Source organism: Sinohyriopsis cumingii, chromosome 11 (assembly GCF_028554795.1).
Source record: "Sinohyriopsis cumingii isolate HCF-2022 chromosome 11, ASM2855479v2, whole genome shotgun sequence".
In the NCBI taxonomy this organism is placed as follows: Eukaryota; Metazoa; Mollusca; class Bivalvia; order Unionida; family Unionidae; genus Sinohyriopsis; species Sinohyriopsis cumingii.
This window is the reverse complement of record NC_142971.1, coordinates 31261037-31284022: the sequence shown is the minus strand read 5'-3', so window position 1 is coordinate 31284022 and position 22986 is coordinate 31261037. Positions and strand designations below refer to the sequence as shown.

Here is a 22986-nt window from a genome sequence, read left to right as displayed (position 1 = left end):
AGACACTAAGCCCTACATGGTAAGGTCTATTGTTACAATTCATGTCTATCAGACACTAAGCCCTACATGGTAAGGTCTATGGTTATAATTAATGTCAATCAGACACTAAGCCCTACATGGTAAGGTCTATGGTTACAATTAATGTCAATCAGACACTATGCCCTATATGGTAAGGTCTATGGTTACAATTAATGTCAATCAGACACTAAGCCCTACATGGTAAGGTCTATGGTTACAATTAATGTCTATCAGACACTAAGCCCTACATGGTAAGGTCTATGATTACAATTAATGTCTATCAGACACTAAGCCCTACCCCTACATGGTAAGGTTTATGATTACAATTAATGTCTATCAGACACAAAGCCCTACATGGTAAGGTCTATGATTACAATTAATGTCTATCAGACACTAAGCCCTACCCCTACATGGTAAGGTTTATGATTACAATTAATGTCTATCAGACACTAAGCCCTACCCCTACATGGTAAGGTTTATGATTAGAATTAATGTCAATCAGACACTAAGCCCTATATGGTAAGGTCTATGACTACAATTCATGTCTATCAGACACTAAGCCCTACATGGCAAGGTCTATGGTTACAAATAATGTCAATCAGACACTAAGCCCTACATGGTAAGGTCTATGGTTACAATTAATGTCAATCAGACATTAAGCCCTATATGGTAAGGTCTATGGTTATCATTAATGTCAATCAGACACTAAGCCCTACATGGTAAGGTCTATTGTTACAATTCATGTCTATCAGACACTAAGCCCTACATGGTAAGGTCTATGGTTATAATTAATGTCAATCAGACACTAAGCCCTACATGGTAAGGTCTATGGTTACAATTAATGTCAATCAGACACTATGCCCTATATGGTAAGGTCTATGGTTACAATTAATGTCAATCAGACACTAAGCCCTACATGGTAAGGTCTATGGTTACAATTAATGTCTATCAGACACTAAGCCCTATATGGTAAGGTCTACGGTTACAATTAATGTCAATCAGACACTAAGCCCTACATGGTAAGGTCTATGGTTACAATTAATGTCTATCAGACACTAAGCCCTACATGGTAAGGTCTATGGTTACAATTAATGTCAATCAGACACTAAGCCCTATATGGTAAGGTCTATGGTTATCATTAATGTCAATCAGACACTAAGCCCTATATGGTAAGGTCTATTATTACAATTAATGTCAATCAGACACTAAGCCCTACATGGTAAGGTCTATGGTTACAATTAATGTCAATCAGACACTAAGCCCTACATGGTAAGGTTTATGATTACAATTAATGTCTATCAGACACTAAGCCCTATATGGTAAGGTATATGGTTACAATTAATGTCAGTCAGACACTAAGCCCTATATGGTAAGGTCTATGATTACAATTAATGTCAATCAGACACTAAGCCCTACATGGTAAGGTCTATGATTACAATTAATGTCAATCAGACACTAAGCCCTATATGGTAAGGTCTATGATTACAATTAATGTCAATCAGACACTAAGCCCTATATGGTAAGGTATATGGTTACAATTAATGTCTATCAGACACTAAGCCCTACATGGTAAGGTTTATGATTACAATTAATGTCTATCAGTCACTAAGCCCTACATGGTAAGGTTTATGATTACAATTAATGTCTATCAGTCACTAAGCCCTACATGGTAAGGTCTATGATTACAATTAATGTCTATCAGACACTAAGCCCTACATGGTAAGGTCTATGATTACAATTAATGTCTATCAGACACTAAGCCCTACATGGTAAGGTCTATGATTACAATTAATGTCTATCAGACACTAAGCCCTACATGGTAAGGTCTATGATTACAATTAATGTCTATCAGACACTAAGCCCTACATGGTAAGGTTTATGATTACAATTAATGTCTATCAGTCACTAAGCCCTACATGGTAAGGTCTATGATTACAATTAATGTCTATCAGACACTAAGCCCTACATGGTAAGGTCTATGATTACAATTAATGTCTATCAGACACTAAGCCCTACATGGTAAGGTCTATGATTACAATTAATGTCTATCAGACACTAAGCCCTACATGGTAAGGTCTATGTTTTCAATTAATGTCTATCAGACACTAAGCTCTATATGGTAAGGTATATGGTTACAATTAATGTCAATCAAACACTAAGCCCTATATGGTAAGGTCTATGGTTACAATTCATGTCTATCTCAGTCTATGGATTTTTTCTCAGGCTGGTATGAAGTGTGTGTGTTATCAATCAACTTTAGTGAAATAAAACTAACATGAGAGTAAATTGCATAAGTTATGTGATACATTTTATAACTGGAGCATGAGCCTAGTTTTCCAACTGATGGCCCTAGAGAAAAATCAATCCACTCTTTGCAGGACTAATTTCTGTGTCTTAATGAGGACAGAGATGTTTATTTAGATACGGTTGTTTTCATGGCATCCATCATAATACAAATTTATTAATTTGAACACTTGTTCAGTTGGAGTAGACCTGCTTCTGAAGTTAAGTAGTTAGTAAAAAGTCTTCCACCATACCTCCTAAGGTAAGTATTATCCACCAATGGCAGCACATGCAAAGACAGAAAATTTAAAGAACTGAACATACATAAGCAAAAAATTCAATATTTAAACAAAATAAAAAAATTGGTATTGAAAATAGAGATAACTATAATGAAATACAAAATATGTCATTTTTTCACTAACAATTCTCCTTCATATCATGAGCTTTATATCAATAAGAAATCACCAGTTTTAATACATTGACTGTTAGACACGATGTTTTGGAAACTGTCTTTTGCTGGGATGAGCTAAACGCTCTTTAGCTTAATGAAGAGTTGTGGTGAGAAAAACAATCTCAAAACATGTTTAAAATAGTAAACTGAGTCAAATATGTCTGCTCTTGACTCCCGTAATCTGAAAGGTTGGGACACAATTACAAGTCATTGATCTTTATTTTTAAAGTTGTACCTTCTCTACAACCTTTCATTCTACAGAACACTGTACATTTAAGAGTGAAAAATATCAAGAGAACAGGCCTCAGAGTATTTCAAACACATACCTGATAAAATTACAAGTGGCATAAGACTGGTACATCAGGACAAAAAGAGAATTCTTAATGATGGCACTTATACACCAACATTAATATTAATTTATTTGGTGTCATTAAAATATTGTGCATGCTACAGTACATACATGATGAGCTTACACTGGTGCTATTTTAAATTAAAAAAAATTAAACTCTAAAACAATGATTTCCACCTGAATTTTTTTTCAAACCTTGAGTTTTGGTAATTTTAGATAAAATGACTGCTATAAGAGAGAGTATCCATAATAAGAAACATATTACACAAAATTATTAGGTTATACAGAGATTTTCCAGGGATTCCAGCTCAGAAATGGCAACCCTATTAAACCTTGCTTCTCTAAGTTATTAATCTGTTAATGGATAGTATAACTGATGCCATTCATGCATACTGTGTCTAATATTAAACAAGAATCTTGTAATGGGACTGACACTCTAATGCCCCCCCCCCAAAAAAAAAATTATGGTAATTCAAGATAAGACCACTTCTTTCTTTTCACCATTTGAGTGTTGAAACCATCTCTGATATTCATCTGTGATAACAAAACTTTCAAATTAGCTGCTGTGGTACATATGTATGTCAGCTTGGTATCATTTTCAATTGGGGCAAAGTAGACATAATCATAAGTTTTTGGTAAAAAAAACCCCATGTCATAATGATCATCCATTCTGGCAGGGTAGTGAAATGATTTTTAAGTCATATTGGATGTATGACAGTCATCTTTCAGGATCAACATGGTATGATAATAAGCCTATTGGTGAAAACCCCATTTTGATATAGCCATCCATTTGCAGAGACATAGAGACTAATATTTTCAAGGTATGATTTTCCGTTCAAGTGGAGTAGCAATAGCAAGATTTTCAAGATGGCTGCTGTGGCTGCCATGCTGGATGTCATATCTGCAGCATTTTCATTTAAAACCAACTGGATATCATAAGAAGTCTTCTGGTGAAACTCTATGCCAATATGAATTTCTGTTCAAGCAGAGCTGAGATAACAAGATTTTTAAGATGGATGGCATATCTGATTTCCTATCAGCATTATTTTTTATCTAGGACCAGTTAGACATCACAAGAAATGTTTTAGTGAAGCCCTCATGTAGATATGACCATCCATTCAGGAGAGTGGCAAAAAGAGTTTCAAGATGGCCCCTGTTGTGGCTTCTTTGAAAATCAGATCATTCTGTGCTATTTTCACTTAGGACCAACCAGGCATTAGAAAAATGTCTTTTAGTGAAAAATCTATGTTGATATGACCATCCATGTCAGAGTAGCATTAAGATGTTATTGTCATTCTTATCTAATGTGTCTTTCAAGTGATTTTATGTAGGCTTATATGGAAAGGTAGCTTATTCTCAATTGGAAGTTGTTTTACAAGTCATGTGAAATGACCCCTTCTCCCAGACACCTCAAACACATTTTTTGACTCCCCAAGACTGACACTGTCTGGAAATATGGTAGTATAAATATGGCATGCTAACTGGTTGCAGAGCTAAGCTGGACACAAGACAGTGTCAATAACTGAAAATGGGACAGACAAGGCTTCAATTCTGCCAATGATATTGACTCCAAAGGTTGAGGTTTTCTATCTTTAAAATATCCAAGTGATTCTATTACAGTATTATCAGTAATTTTGTTTACATTTTGTATTACTGTAAAAAAAAAAAAAATTCACATGTGCAAATAATTATAGTTAAAAAGCAATCATTTTCTGGAATAACAAAAATTATGTGAAATAGTTCTCAGTACCAAATATGAGTGCAAATAATACATCTAATCTGCATAGATTATTGGTGAATGAAACATTAGTGTATCAAAAATTAGTATGAACAGTTTCAATCCTTGATAATATGCACTTTCACCTTCCCAAGAGAGCTACTAGTTTCAGTCTGTCAACTTTGTGACCACAATCAGCATCAATTCTATGGGGGAAACCCTCCATTTAGTACTGAACTGCAGTAAAGTGGGAATATTTTTTCTTAAATAATGTTGTTTTGGAAAGGGTATAAAGATATAACACTGATGTTATACACTGGTATGAATTTGGTCACAGGTCCATAGTGGTACCACATTATATATGGAAATGCATTATAACAAAGCAAGTTAAAACACATGAGAGCTGTGTGATGCATGACTTTTTGGCATGATATTTTTAAAATAAATTATCATTAATCACACAAATGCATGTCACAGAATAGAACCCATGGAACGACATGGATCTGATAATATATACTCAACTGTCAGTCAAGTCCAACTTTAAACAGACACTAATCTGCCAGCATATTATGCAGATCAGGAGCTATGTTGTTTGTTCTACTGATCATTCCTAATAAACTGGAAAGACTCAGATTTACTGGTGCATTATGTAATGGCAGATCTGGGTCTAGCAGTTTGGACTTGACATGTAAGTGAGGATATACAGTACAGTGTTTCCTCCTGTATAATGCAAGTCCAACTGCCAACAGCTTATACCAAGATCTCAGTAGACAAGTTTGGGTGACACATAACATTTTAGAGGGAAAAGAAACTTTTTTGTAAATAATGCAAAATTGTGGATAATCTTATTTGCTTTAACAGTTTTTTCACTATAAATTTGTCACCATCAATGTACTATTATATTTTCCTCACATCCATACATTAATGCAATAAACTTTTGATCATGTGCTGAAGTAACTCTTGAAAACGTTAACATGTTTGAATATCAGGTTAACCTGAAATTAGCTGCACTATAGAATTTTCCACTTTGGAACTAGCTCTCGTTTAACTTTAGTGTTCACACATTATCTACCAGCATTTATTATAATAAATACCCATATTTTATTATTTTTCTTTTTTAAATTAACAAGTCATTCATTAAATGACAACATGTGTATTTGCAAAAAATTTGTCTATTTTGTCAACCTCAAAATAAAGTAAATCATCCTTGCCATATGAGTGACTTTAACTCTGAAATTATGCAATACTTAGGCCATCAAAGACTTTATACTGCAACTTGGTCAACTACCACAAACCTTGAATGTTTTCATCTACATATACACTGTTTAAATATGGATATTCCCTGTCATCTAACAGTTTTTATCACCTATAGCAGCTTTAGCCATTGTTAGTGATACAAACAAATGTGGAAGAAACCAAAGAGAAGTTGTAGACTATTTTTCAATTTTTTTGTGACAAAAATGTGCACCTGGGGGCACAAAGAGTCACGATTTGGGGGACACCTGACAACAACAAAAAAAACATACTCAAGGTGCAACACTGGGTAAATAGCAGTGACAGATTTGCCAACATGACATCAGTCTGGAATTCTTTTAAATGTCATTATGTAAATCAAATAATTTATCATAAAAGTACAGAGAGATTATTATGTGCAGGTAAACACATCTGATGCATACTTGGCATACAATCTGGTGTATACTTTGTATACAACCTGATGAATACTTGGCATACAAACTAGTAATATACTTTGCATACAACCTGATGTATACTTTGCATACAACCTGATGTATACTTGGTATACAACCTGGGGTATCCCGTCGTTAGTGCACAGGTCAAAAGCACGCCAGGCATAAATGATAAAAGTTATTATGTCAAATAAATAAGCAAATATTCACTATTTAAAAACGATTAATATTATTAATATGAGTTTGTGTATTATTTCTATCACTGTTCAAAATGAAACGTTATGTGCATAACCAAGTCAAACAAACAAATCAAAACAATTATAACAATGAATATGATTTTCATTTTCTTATGTCTATCATTTTTCAAATTGCAACATTAGGTGTGATTCTGTACAGATATTTGATTAATGGTACGTTACCATATTTTGGAACCAAAGCTAGCAGGCATCGATTAAGTCTGACATACTTTGATTTCAATGCCTCAGGCTGTCTAAATCCTGCTCTATATCGTTCGATCATAGTCTCAACATGATTTTGCTCCTTGCGAAAGTGGTCAACCAGTTTGTAGACAGACAGGCAGACAGTCTACTGTTTGTTGAATGACCGATGCCATACCACAACTGAAATATTAGTGCATGGTAAACTGTCATTTACACGGTCTCTCATGTTCCACAAATTAATAGGAAATCTTGGATTTCCTCGATGGTTTCTTCTTAGCTGTCTTCCTGGTAATCATTGATTGGTGTAAATTCTGGAGGGCTGCTTTCCACCAACTCATCAAAAGCATATGGAACATCTTCAACTGGAGCAAAACTGAGGGCTAAAAGCATTCTGACATACATGCAAACATGTTCATCATCACAGTAAACATCCGCTAAATGACATTCCTGTACTTTGCACCACAAACATTGTCCTACATGGAGGAAGCATCCTGCAAACCGTGCTCCTGGGAAAATGGTTGCACATGCATTTAGACTGGCTTTCTGGAAATCGGCCATAATACTAGGAGGATTAAGACCAGGCTGCAGTTCGAGAATTTTCTGCATGATGCATTCATAGCCATGCTGTTTTCTCCGGCAGCAAAACAATGACTAGAGGATAGGCCGAGTTGTTAATTAAAGCATGTATAGTGAATAAATGAGTAAATAGTATTGGTGCAGCTTTAAGTACCATCAATAAACCAGTGAATATTTTGCTGTAGAAGGGTAAGATTTTCAGTCGTTCCAAACATCAGAATGTGAGCATCATCATCTGCACCCGAATTCCACAGAAGAAAATTAATGTCTCTCATAGATTTTTGCAGAGGTTCTGGAATGGCAATATAGTTAAATTAAGTTATGTTGGCATATGGAAGATCATTTTACTTTCTACGTTGTTCGATCGCTCTCTGTGAAACCATATATGATGGCAACATACTCATTGTCTGCAACAAAATTCCATGAGAGCTTTGCTGAATTATTTACCCTGGTCTCTCGACGGTGGTCATTGCTCTTTGATGGATCTCTGCTATGGTCTTCTTCATTTCGTTGCTCTCCAGATCTGGAGTACAGTTATGCTCAGAAAGCATAGTGCTTGTGTCCACTGCAATCACCTTAATTCGCCCTTTACAATCATGTTTACAGCATCTCCACAATGCACTGCCGTCTGCATTTACTCTGTGTTTTCTATTCTGATGTCCATCAGTTATGATATGCTCTTTCTCCTTCTGTGACTCAGTCTTTTGCATGGTCAGATATGATTTTTAAATTTTTACAAAATGAATTTGGTATTTATAGTTTTATAGGCTTATACTGCATAACTACACACCTTGGTGTCTGCTCAGTGAAAACAGTGATTGAAACCAGTACTTTATTTCTATTCAATATTAAGAGTGTACACACTTTGATGTCTGCTCACTGGATACAGTGATTCAAACTATTAGTTTATTTCATTAAAAATGAGACATTTATCAAAGTCATAATAAGATTACAGGCTTATAGTTTATGCAGCGCACTTCTGATGGGCATATTTTACTGTGCGCTTTTGTCAGCTTCACGTATACTTTGCATACAACCTTATATATACTTTGCATACAACCTTATGTATCCTTTGCATACAACCTTATATATACTGTGCATACAACCTTATATATAATTTGCATACAATCTTATGTATACTTTGCATACAACCTAATGCATAATGGGCATACAACCTGATGTGTACTTTGCATACAACCTGACGTAACCTTTGAAAGGATGCAAATTTCTGTCGATCTATGAAGAACACATTAATAAGGGCCAGAGAACAATGAATTAGATTTATGGGGACAGGTGCTTGTTAAATTTCTATACTGCTGTGATTTCTAACGTCTGTATTGGGACAGAAGTGATTCTTAATTAAGCCTTCATTTACTTAACCTTTAGACGATTAGAAAAGGGAAGTGTAACTTCAAATTTATATCAGAAAAGTCAGAAGCTGAGTTTTTCCAGATCTGTTTGGAATTCTATAAGTCATGCTGACCAATTTTGGCACCTAGTTATAAAAGGCGGTAAATATATTTAATCCTGACTGGTTACGCTAAATAAGGAGCATGGTTCCCATATGAAATTTCTTGGGGTTAAATTGCCCTTATCGAAAGAAATCTAGTCAGTCTGCAATTTTCTTGCAACAGTGAAAATACAAGGGACTCCAAGACTGAATTTGGAAGAAATTCTCTCGTAAAACATTGGTCAGAGGGACTGGATGTCTGGAAAATTAATGGACACAATTTTGGCAGAAGAAGCAAACAAAGCTTAATAGCACATGGGGAAATAGCTCCACAGACATATCCATGGACGTATCCAGGATTTAGGTGAATTAAACTTCATGCATTTCTGTAAGGTTAATTTCTAATTTTTAAGGTGGGCAGCTTTAATAGCAGAAATGTATCAATGAATAGACCCCTTATTGAATGTTTCAACAAACATGTGTGATAAATATCTGAATGAACAAAAATAAAACTTCTTTGTTTATCTTCATTATCTGCACAGCAACAATGACTACCTGTGATGACAATGGCACTATGTTGCATGATTTGAGTTTCCTATAACACCAGAGATATTACCACTGAATACCAAAAACTGAATGTCCACCATACTATGTCACTAAATACAGTCAGTACAATTCTTTAATAACTAAACAATCAAAGGAAGCATCTCACTGCTCAATTTCAAAATGCTTGATAATGGTGGTTTTCCTAGAAATCAAGTGCTAACAATGTACTTTTGCAAAGTTTAAATTTTACCCACACACAAAAAAATGAATTCACATCATTATACATACTGGGGAAGCATATGATAGGGCAGCTGGCCAAAAAATGTAAGGACCGTTGTCCCACAAATCTGGGTTACTATGATGCTTTCTGACAGTTAAAAGATTTTTCTATTTTTCTGTATTGCAACCATACTGGATGGTGGAACGGCATCATTTTGGAAACGTAAAAAGTGTTAGAATGCTTTCTGGGTAATTTGGTCAACTTTTGTTGACCAGTCTTTGAAAAGTTGCTTTAAGGGTTTTCTTTTTTCAGTAAAAGAGCCATATTGAACAGTGGATCAGCACCATTTTTATAAATTTTAAAGGGCTTTATGCCGGGATGCTTTCTATTAAATTTGGGTAACTTCTGTCCAAAAGGTTTTGAGAATATTTTTTTAATGGGTCTTCTATATATAGCAATGACAGTCATACCTTCAAAAGCCTTTATACCAGGATTCGTTCTGCCTTCAGTAAAATTCTGTTTAGCAGTTCCTGAGAAGAAATCACAAGATTTTTCTATTTTTGTAACAGTAGCCATCTTTTAAAAAAAAGAAAGGCCTTCATGTCAGGATACTCTCAGTCAAAAATCTGATCAAATTCTGTTCAGCAATTTTTTATACAGAAGTCATTTTTTGAAGGTTTGTTTCATTTTAGTAACAGTGGCCATATTTGATGATGGATTGACATAGTGTGCATAAATGTTAAAATTCTCTATTCCAGAATGCTTTCTGTTAAGTTTGGTTGAAACTGCTCCAGTAGTTTCTGAGAAGATGCTGAAAACAGCAAATGATGATAGATGATGCATGCTGGATAAAGAATCATACCAATTTAACATTTTGGACAACTAAAACTCAAAAGCTGGTGATATTGCCTTTGAATAGTGATGAGGAAAGTATATTGGAGGGATGAAACACAATGATACATCCCCAATTACAAATTATTTATTTAACAAAAACATACAAATTCACTTTAAACACTGTATTATTATTATTATTATCTTGGCATGCTTTACACCAAAAGCAATGTCTGTCTGTTTGGATGTGCATGTCAACCAGTACTTTGCACACTTCTCCTTGTTCACACTTTAAATAATGTATTTTCCTAAAGCCCAGGCTTTTGTCACTTAATTTAATTGCTGCATTGCATGCAAAAAACTGAGTTCTTTTTACTAAATGAGGAAATAAACAATACTAAACCAGGAAGTAAATAATACTATGTGAGGAAGTAGAAAATAGTAAAGACTAGGAAGCAGATAAAACTAAACGAGGAAGTAGATAATACAAAACAAGGAAGTAAGTAATTGTGCATTTCTTACTTTTGTAAGTAACATTTGTCAACTGAGTAACAGTTTTTGAAAATTCTAATTTTAGGAGTGGTGACTCAATATTTTTAGCTGGAAATCTCACTTGTTTTCAGGTTAGAAGTCCTTGCGAGCACTTATAAATGATAGATGTACATGAGATTTTCAGATAAAGTTCCATTTCAAACATACCACAAGTGGGTTCTGGTAGCTTCAGCCTCTCTGTCAAGGAATACAACTGCAGTGGTGTTACACTGTACACTTCACGAGTCTGCAACAGAATATCTCCTGCGGAAAAAGGCAATATATCTGATCAAATGAGCAACAAACACTTCATGAAGACTAAAGTCTTTAGCGACTGACCTAAAGAATATAATGATTAACCATATCATTCTCAATACCTGTATATCAATTCCTTGGTTATGATGCATCGGATAATACTATACATCAGATTTGTAATGATAATTCTGGCATGATACAGACTAAAACAAACTTCGACATCTATAGTTTTTCGTTTACCTACCACAGTTGAGTCCACCTGCTAACTGCATAGTAGCCAGTAGAACAAATAAAATAGACCCTAATCTGCAAATGCATTATATGACAGTAGATTAGGGTCTACATTGCTTACAGTTAGTCAACTTATACACAAGTATATATGGTATACCAACATAAATGCACTTAAGCATTTTGTTTAGCCAACAAAATAAATTATGCAAATGAGCATGATCTCAGAAGCATGGGTTCTGCAAAATGGTATATAAGAACAAACGTACACTACTTTTAGTGATGTTTTATGCTCCACTTCAAAACTGGATGAAAAAACAAAGCTGGAACCAGTTTATCTAAACCCATGTTTATACATATTTCCATTAGAAAATGTTTCAGAACTGTAATGAACCATATGTACTTGCTTGTAAGATGAGTTAACTGTAAACTGTACAGACCCAGATCTGCCATTGCATAATGCCCTGTCAGATCTGGGTCTGTACAGTTTGTATGAGCTAATCAGTAGAACAAACAATATATAAATGATCTGCAGATTTATTCTGCTATGGCAGATAAGAATCTTTGTGTCTGCACTTTGGTCTTATAAGTGAGTACATATGGTGTACTGCACACAAACAAAGCAAGTTAACAAAAACTCATGATTGTAAATGTTCCCTACACAGTTATTACAAACACAGATACAATGAATTTACACCTAGTGCACAGAGACATTTCATACCAGATAAAGCAAAACATGTATATACATTTTAGCAGAGATATAAAGAAACAATTCTGGGGTTCCTGAGAGAATCATCATGAACATGTTTCACTTTTATACTGCTAGTACATACTATATGCTCTGTATGTTTTTGGACCATGCTTATTTACAGACATTTTCTATAAATTAATTTTTCTTCATGTTTTGAAATATTTGGACATTGTTTTAACATTTTATATTTATGTAGTGATGTTTTCAGACATAGCTATAGTTCTACAATGATATGATGTGAGACAGACTGATACTCAAAGAGAGGGAAGGAAAGGCTTGCTTATCACTGGAAATAGCTATTACAAGTTGAAATTTTGAGAAGCATGTTTCAGTATTCATTTGATTGCTGACACCATATAATAAATAACATTTATTTAAAACTATATTACTCATACAGAGAGAAAAAAATTCAATTATGAAAAATGTTCTAAAACATGACAGAAAAGAAGAAAAAAATGATAAAAATTAAAGCCCTCATCTAAAAAAAATCGTTCAACACTTTCACTGTGGATAAGATTAAAACCTGCACCCAGTCACACATATGGGAACTAATTTCAGTGGATAACAACATATTTTTAAAAATAACCAAACATAAAACAGACCTTCATTTCCTGATCTTTTCTTCTTCTAATTATGAATTTATAAGTACTGGAAGGTAATTTAGTTTTCCTGTTATTCTTATGTAAGTTTTATTAAAAGATTGCACAAACCGGGATTGGTCATCTGGTTCTGTTAGCAGTACTTAGGACCAACCTTCCACTCTACAACACAGTATCAAAATATACCACTGTTTCCACTCTACAACACATCCACTCTACAACAAAGTATCACAATAACTTTTCTATCTACTTGTGAGGAAAAAATAACTGCCATACACCCACCTCTGTGGTATAGCTCTTCTGCCATAGACTGTGTTATACCATGAATTTCCTGTGAAGAAATAAAATATTTACATCAATCAATATTAAATTATGACAAGGTCATTATGGATGAAGTATGATATCATATCACCAATGCAATCAGACATTTATCACATTTATGTATATCAGAGATTCTGTTACACTGATATACCATCAGTATTCATGTACTGGCAAATTGTAATATGTGTTTGAAGTCTTCAAAGTTAACTCTAGCAACATAAAAGTCTGTCAGAAGCCGATCTATTTTTTTTCATGCAATTGTAGTCCCACATCCCGACTATCTTTGATGTGTGATTGACAACAACACAGCACCAGAGGAAGTGTCAGCTAATCTCTTTGAATGATTGAGGTGGTGTAATTGTATATACATATAATAAAATACAGTCCATTCAGATAGACAACTTACAGTTATGGCTGAGTTCCCCAAGTTATAAAATTACTGAAACACAGTACTGCTGCTGCATCTTAACAGGTGAGGAAGCCTAGAAGCCAGTTTCATCATGTGTAGTTGCTGACAAAACAATGCAAGAAGCTATCAAATAGATAAACTGACTCACCTTCAAGTGCTATTATGCATGACTAATTGCTGATGTGTGAAGCATTAAATCTCACTCCTATTTCTGATTCACAGATGTTAATCAAAGCTTTTATTTCTTTTTGTTCAAAACAAATTAATTAACCATGCTTGTTTGCTGAGGGACCAGCTTGGTTTGGATTGTGTCACATTCTATTATGGATGTCCTTAAGTCAAGTGATCATATAAACTATACTTAAGTCAAGTGATCATATAAACCATACTTAAGTCAAGTGATCATATAAACCATACTTAAGTCAAGTGATCATATAAACCATACTTAAGTCAAGTGATCATATAAACCATACTTAAGTCAAGTGATCATATAAACCATACTTAAGTCAAGTGATCATATAAACCATACTTAAGTCAAGTGATCATATAAACCATACTTAAGTCAAGTGATCATATAAACCATACTTAAGTCAAGTGATCATATAAACCATACTTAAGTCAAGTGATCATATAAACCATACTTAAGTCAAGTGATCATATAAACCATACTTAAGTCAAGTGATCATATAAACCATACTTAAGGCTTTTACTCTAACAGTTTATTTATTTGGAGGGTGAAAACACCTTACATATTTACTTTATAAGTGAACCAAAGTTGTTAATTGTGTGTAGATTAAAGTGGTAACAGAGATGATACTGGAATGGGTTTATATAATCCAGGTTTCCTCTGGCCCTTCCCACCCCATTTTTGATATTTTGACATTTATGTTGGAGTGTGGGGTCAGAGCCAACTGGCTATCAAAAAGTTGGAATTCATCGTCACCTGGAGAAAGCTGGATTCATGAAGCACAGAGCACCTGTTAGCTATGTTTTTGATGGTATCACGTGACTACCGCATTTGCATGTGCTCTCTGCTTGATGTATGTTTTGTTCTAGGTTGTTGTGACAGCGACAGGTTTCTGTCTGTTCTTGGAATAAATATTTTGAGAATATATATGCTTTAGTTCTTTTTACAAATATGATAAGACTTTCACTTGATACTTTCAAAATTTTCATACAACAAAATAGGAAAGGGATTTATTATTGACATCATGTGACTATTGGACCATGGATGTCATGGACATGTAGGTTGCAATCCAAATAGTGCGTACCAGGTCAAATTTCATCAATGCTGTAGTTTCATCATGTTTGTCAGCAAGTAAAAAACACAATGAATATTATACTTGCAATTTGTAAGAAAATAAATCATTTTCCTATCAATTTCTTGCAGGTATAGCTCGATGAAAGGTCATTCATCTTTGTTACCCTATGCTGCCACCTTGCCATGGAGGCTAATTCCAACTTTTCAAAAGGCAATTGGCTCCAAATCCACACCCTAAGACAAATGAAAAAATGCAGTGTGAAGGTCATAGGAAACTTGGACTGGGGATTACGCTACTGTTGTAGTGTTGATTTATGATGTTGCCTAGTAAGAACGCAGCTCCTGCAAAGGTCAGAAATGCATTCATCTTAGCTTCTTTATCTAATGTTTACAAAATAGTTTTAACCACTTTATGCAAATGATGAACCATGCACTAATGATACTGGCTGATTTGCTTTGTTGTTGTTGTTGTAGGGTTTAACGCCATTTTTCAGCACAAGATAGGCTATACATGGCGGCCAGTATTAATGGTGGAGGAAGAACCCGGAAAAAAAACGGAAAGAACCACCGACCCACGAGAAGCTACTGGCAAGCTTTCTCACATAACCACATTAGCTGAATCCGAGACTCAAACCGACGCAAACAGAGGTGAGATGGCTGACTTGCATTTGTACAGTAAAATCTGGCCATGTACAGACTTTTCTGTCCTTGCTGTTACAAAGTACTAGTAGTTACGCAACCCTAGCAGAATCTCTGTATATGTTGGCAAACTATTAAACCAAGGATATCCTATTGATACAATCTGAAAATTAATACAATAGACTCAGTCACAGCATAAACTAAGGTATCTACAAATTTTGCTAACATGTGTGTTTAGTAATTATCAAGAAGGATATCAACAAATAATTATGAAGAGTATCGAGAAATCTACAAGATCATTCACAAAGCTGGGAAAAACTGGCAACTCAGGTTGTCAACATATTTACCACTGTTTGATTTCTGCATCAATAATACAGTCACACAATGAGAGCATTATCTTGCATCATCTTTGTCAAATCTGCACAACATTTGCAATATTTGTAAGTGCAAGTTCTGTTCAACAAACAACTCATAATAAAGACTTCTCTTCACCCTGGGCAGATCTGCAAACTTGAATTAGATGCACAGATTTAGATTTGTTGCTGTCAAGGAAGATGTCACCTAACAATGGTCATGTAACAGTTACACTGTATTTAGATGCAATGTACAATGTCAGTAGATGGATGGAATCAATGAGCAAGAACAACAACAACAGGGGCAGAAAATTATACTACCCAAGACAACTATAAATTAATGCCAGGCAAACACTGTATGAAAACCTGGTCAGGCAACTGAAAAATTGGATTTAAAAATTGTCATGTTAAATATATATATATAAAAAAAATATACATATATTCTAGTGATAAACATTTGATTATTGAATTGTAATTCTGCATATCTACAACAATGTGCCTGCAGTATCGCCATAAAATTCCATAGTTGAGTGTTGGGTGATTGCTATCAGTACACTAATCCACACGTGTTGGCTACACATCATCTGATTATAAATAATCACAGTACATACTATCAGCCTGTAGTTGAGTGTTGGGTGACTGCTATCAGTACACTAATCCACACGTGTTAGCTACACATCATCTGATTATAAATAATCACAGTATATACTATCAGCCTGTAGCTGAGTGTTGGGTGACTGCTATCAGTACACTAATCCTCCGACGCATACTCGGGATCACCTGGAGCAATCAAGTAACAAACAACGAGGTGCTCGAGTGTGCCAAGATTCCCAGCATGATCACACTCCTTGGCCAACGTCGCATCAGATGGCTGGGCCATGTACGTCGGATGGATGACGGTGGATCCCCAAAGACATTCTTTTCCTCAGAACTCACCTCTGGCAAAAGGTCGATCGGACGGCCACATCTCCGCTTCAAGGATGTCTGCAAGCACGACATGAAAGCCCTTGATATCGATGTCAACACCTGGGAAGAACTCGCTCTAGACAGATCAAGATGGCGACATGCTCTGATCACTGGTCTGAAAGCCGGAGAGGACAAGCTACGCTTGCTAGCTGATGAAAGACGATTGCAGAGGAAGAAGAAGCAGCTTCAACCAACACCAGACGCAACCTTCAAGTGCAGCAGGGACTGCCACTCCCGCATTGGGCTACATAGCCACAGCAGACGCTGCACAACCACCAACCAAGACATCTCTCATGGGCGCAGTTCCATCATCTCCCGAGACTAACAGATGCCAACACAACAACATGGTGCAGAACATGTGACAGTTGCTTCTGCTGCTGTTTCTGCATCTGCATGGAAATATTGGCTGTCTGAGTACAACAATTTTTATTTAGGACCAACATCGATCATGGGAAAAATGTGTGTGTAGTTTCAGGGCAATCCAAAGTTAGTTTAGAAGTTGTGGTAATAAACTTGTGCTAATGGATGGACAAACAATGGATGACAGTCTAGAAGCATCAAAAAAGCTATTCTTGTGTATAACCAGTAAAGTATCTTAACAGCACAAAAAAATATAACAGTATACCAATGTTAAGTATAAACAGATCACTTGTTTAATGACTACTTACATATCTCTCAAAGTGAAGGAAGGATGTAAGGGGATGAGGCAGCTTCTGTGCAAAGGAGTAGAGGATAGTCTGTATGTAGACTTCCAGATCATTCTGTCGCTTCTTGATGAAACTCTCAGTCTGGTTACCAAACAGTTTTTTCCCAGGCAGCAAGTTCTTGTCCAACTTACATATGGACATCAGCTGCAAGTAGAAATTAATTTTGTAGAGATTTAAATATGTGAACAGTTTTAAAACAAGAAGCTGAAATCTTTGCAGGTCTGTCTGAGCAACAATTTTTTTTAAAAATTATTCGAAGAGTTTTGTAATTTTTATGTAAAATGACTTGGAATGTTGATGATAAAATTCATGAAAGATTTACCTAATATGTAGATTGGCATGAGGCTTATGTGGGCCCAGGAACATTCACCTTGGCTGAAATCTGCCTAATAGCCAAAGAGCAGTTGGCCAAAACATCTGGATCATTTAGAATGCTTTTTGTAAAAATTTCTTCCAATGCTGAAGATTGCATGTTTCAAGATTTTTCAATTTTTATAACTTCCTCTATATCTGATGGCACATCAATATCATTTGTTAATTATTGAAAGGCTGGCATCATTTCCATAAATGTGAAATGCCTTTATGCTAGAACAATTTCTGTCTAATATGGTCAAGTTCCACTTAACAGATAAATATGATGGTTTCTGTCAAATACCGTTAAGTGTGTATTTTTGTGTCAAATATGCTAAAATTCTGATGAAAGTTTCTGACAAGTCATTTAAACTTTTTATTTTATCGTTAGTAATGCTGGCCACATGTAATGACCAGCATCATCAATACAAATCTGAATGCCATCTATTCCAGGATGCTTTCAATTTTCCCTTAAATTTGGTCAAATCATGTTCAGTATTTTCTGAACAATCCATTACAGGCTTTCCTATTTTTACACACAGCAGCCATATTTAATGGTGGATTGGATTAGCATTAACTGAACAAATTTGAATGCCATGATGCTTTCTGTCAAATTAAATAAAATTTTGTTTAAATGTTTTTGAGGAGTTATAAATAGCGACTGGATTTTGAATCAATGATGCACAACTGCGACAGACCATACCATGAGCTCATATGGTTTTGGGGTCAGGTAAGCAAAACATGTTTATTGAAATCTAATGGAGTATTTTGTGAGCATGGCAAAACACAAAACCGAGTTAAAAGACAAAGTCGTATTCATCAAGATGTTAATTATGAATGTATCGAATGAATTAGTGACCAAGACTAGTTCAGGGTTTGTTTAATACATGGCTCAATTTCATTGTTCCCACTGGATAAACTACTATCATTTCAAACATGCATGAAACATTCAATACAGAGTTTATATTGATCAAACATACCATCACACAGCATGAGGGTAGGCTAATGACAGGAGAAAATAGACTGACAATTTTGGACTAAATGCTTAAAACTAAATTCCACTGCCCCATGATAGTGCTCAAGATTCCTTAAGATGGTGTTAAGTCATGTGATTGGTCAAAGCATATGGTACAATGGATAGCGGTCAGCTTCAGTGAATGCGACACTCATAATTATTTGGATTGAATGGTTTTCATGTCCATAACCCACAATACTGAACTTAACTTTTACCTACACCTTCAGATTTGACTTCTGTCATGATGACTGTGACCTTCACTTTCACTTTCAGATCACAAGTGACTTCTGTTAAGATGGCAAAAAACTTGACTAACAGAACGAAGTACATATGTATTAACATTTAATGGCCCATCAGCACAACAGTGGCTAGATGGTGCAAACTAAAGTAAAGTTTGAAAAAACATCAAATGAATTACAACTAAAACTAAGGGAAGATAAGCCCTTCCAAAAAATGCCAACATGAAGAACAAAATAAAACATAAAATGTAAAGATGTTAAAATACAGTATAAAAAATAAAGATAAATGTAATACATGTAAAATCCTTTAATTAAAATGTATGGACAGAATTAGTTATATAAACCACAATCACTCAAAATGTTGAACATTTTCTCGAGTGGTATATTATCATACACTTTCTTCAAGCAGACAAAATATGGACAAGAATGATTTTCACTGTCAGTGGACACACAGATTATGTAGTCTGGTCAAGGTTCACTCTTCAAAAGGTATGCACAGGTCAGGTTTATATTGGATATAGTGATCATCACAAATCTACCTCATCATCTGTGATTTTTGTTCTGTATGAGGGATACCGCTAATCTGTCATGTTTTGAAGTTTATGGAGTTTTCATTACACGTTTTTTTGCCAAGCATGAGAAACATGCTGATTCCTACAATATCTTATGTCATTTTGTAGAATCTTCCATTCAGATATGATTGACTTCAGGGCACCTTTGGCTGCTTATCCTTTGTACCAATGTAACTTGGCAGCCAAAGGTACAGAAAACCATTCCCTAAATATATAAGATTAAGTTACTCTAATATTGGGATATTGATTGGCTGTCAGGCTGAAGATTCTGCAAGGCTTTCAATATGGAACAGGAATCTAAACAGATTAATAAATTTGTTTTTGACAGTTTCCAACATAGTTCAAAGCTTAGAGTATGGCCGTAATTTCTGATATAAAAATAGAGGCTTTATCACCTCTTCCTCTCTCGTTTGCAAAGTATTTGATGAATTGATACATTTTATTTTCATTGGACATTTAGCTGACAATTTATGTTGTAAAAAATTTAATTTGGAAGAATACATATACAGCAAGTGTCCTTTAATTTATATGGGCAACAATACAGATTAACAGAATCCTTCATATCCATTGGTGTAGGATAGAAAGCTTCCACCTGATGGCTTGGTGAATTTCAAATTTTGATCCTGTGGGTGGAATTTTCCTATCATACAGTGAAGCATAATGAAGGATTATTTTTCTCACATTTCTGACAAAAAATGAGGGTCAAAAGTACAAACAGCATAATATAAATACTGAAGTAACTTTCAAAAAGCAAAACATTCACTGAGCATTTCCACATAGCATAGAAAGTTTGGTTTACACTGAAAACTTCAGTGTGATCTTTAAATGATGTAACACATTTTAGCTTTCAAAGAACAATGGCTGAAATATACACAACATACGAATTGAGCACTGCAGATAATGATACAAATGTGAACAGGTGAAAACATAGCCAACTTTTATCCATAAGATTAATCAAGACAGACAAAAAATCGTGAAATAGTCACCAATTCATTTTTTTATTATCTAGAATGGACTTTTTTTAAAAACAGAAATAATAATGATAAGTTATAAAAATTAACATTTACAAAAACAATTTACATAAAAGCTTACATGTATTTAGGTCAACCAGTACAAAAACAGCCTGTTTGAGGGACACTATAAGGTCAACAACTGCTCACTTTAGTACCTAAATGTGTTGCAATTAATGCACATCTTGATTACCATGAAATAATTTTGAAGTCTATGAAAACTGTAAAGTGTTGGACAGTTTGCATTCAAAATGCTTGCAATAGATGGTAAAAATTGTCAACAAGACTAGATCAAGGTCATGTGCAAGGCAGAATGAATCTATCCTGCACCAGTGATCTGCATTGAAAAACATGATCATACACCTATAAAAATGGTAGAAAATTCAGTGAACAACCAGGCTCTCTCGCTCTCTTAAAGTCCTTAACATATGCTTGCTTGGGTCATAAACACTCTGCTTGGCAATTCACACAAGATCTCTCTGAGCAGGACAATCCATTATGGCCCTTCTGGCCACATCTAGACCACACAAGTTTTATCTTGCTGATCTCTTTGTGGTGGCCATATTTCTGGCAATTGAAATTACACAAGGGATTAGGAATCATAGGGTTGACAGATATCTTCAAGAACCTGGCTTTGATGCAGGCAAATTTTTCTAGTCAAACATCAAGATGTGTTTCTGGGGTTTAACTTACTGTTGTGGTGAATGTTGTTTTGTTTCATTTGTAAGAAGTTCTGAGAATGTTGATTTTTTTTACTTCTCATCCTCACTGCAGATTAAACTCTAACAACACCTCTGGATGAGATAAAGATCTTTTCTGATTTCTTGATTGCAATCACCATAAAACCATTTAGAAATTGCCAAAGTCTTTGGTATTGTATCCCCACCAACATTCTAGAGTATTCTTTCTAAATATGAGAATTCGGTCTACTATATTTCAAAAGGAAGAATCAACTGTCAAATTTAATTTGCAGACAATGAACACTGCCCAATCAACCTCATTCAATTTTCGAACTCTTCCTAAGACTCTTAGGCTTGGGAGTATTTCTTCTCAAATAAGTACAGTTTTTTTTTATTTTTCATGTCTCTGCAAGTTATGGTGGGGCAGTTAATACCCTCCAAACTCACTGCACATTGAATCCCTGCAGTGACAGGTAAGTACCTTCAGGTCACCACTTAAATCATCTTCGCTAGCCAAGGTTCTGATATGAGAACCCCTATCTACACCTTGGCAGACCGAACAAATATTTTTGTGCTTTGTCTAGCCACAACTTATGGATTTCTTGAGTTGCCTCCCTTAGTATGTAATGCCAACTAACCATTAGCATGTAACAGCTGTGCATTGAACATGGGCCGAAAATGGCAGAGACAACTGACTTAAAAAGGATACTTTGTAAGTTTAACATCTAAAGTATGACCATATACCAGAAGGAGACCATTAAAGGTGTCTTTTGAGTGAAAGGTTTTTGTCAGTCAATTCAAGTTGTGTGCTCCCCTTGTCTCACTCATGTAGGAACAGTGTTCAAATTTGAACAACTTAATTTTGATTGGATGTGGCCGTCTGCAGCCACATCCAATGAAATTCACAAACCCAAAACACAGAAACATCTGCTCGATACGTTAAGGTGTAGATAGGGTTATCATATCAGAACCTTGGCAAGTGAAGATGCACTTAATGCAGCAGGCATGTCTTGTGCAACTCTACTATGAAGAGGGCTGAAAGCCATTACTGATTGCCATTTGAATAGCCAACCATTGAAGACCACACATGGAAAGACTGAGATGTCAGAGTGATTTGCAATTGGATACTACTGAAAAATTAATCCTCTTTATCTGAATGATTTACCTGGACAATAAAAATAAAATCTTTTTAAAATTATCTTGTATAACTGATATATGTCTGAACTAACCTGACTGTGGCACACCTTTTGGCATGTCTGTGTCATATGTATTTAATAAGTATTATTTGTTGGCTTTTTTTTTAGTGATTACATGTACATCTGTATTTTGTACTTGACCTTGTCAAAATCAAGTTAAACGTGTACCTGACCAGTGACATTTATTTTTGCAAACAACATAATATATTGTTAATATTTCTCTGAAAATACAGATTAAATATTCAGATCATTATCAATGAAGGTAAACATGTTTATTTGAATCTGAGTTTCAGATGTCAGTTTTCCACTTAGAAATTCCTAATTCCCTGTCAAGGAC

At 35.0% G+C, this 22986-nt stretch overlaps 1 protein-coding gene across 2 annotated transcripts in view; it reads right to left on the bottom strand.

The window, feature by feature from the left end:
* LOC149787853 (nischarin-like) overlaps positions 1-22986 on the bottom strand; it is a 121896-nt gene that overhangs the window by 89556 nt on the left and 9354 nt on the right. Inside the window, exons 3-5 of one of the 2 annotated variants that reach the window (XM_089974076.1) lie at positions 17548-17730; positions 13213-13261; positions 11265-11361 (exon numbers count right to left, since the gene is read on the bottom strand). In XM_089974076.1, coding sequence (XP_089830202.1) covers positions 11265-11361; positions 13213-13261; positions 17548-17730 — 329 coding nt within the window. The remainder of the gene's footprint in view (positions 1-11264; positions 11362-13212; positions 13262-17547; positions 17731-22986) is intronic. The other variant, XM_089974075.1, reaches the window with a different exon arrangement.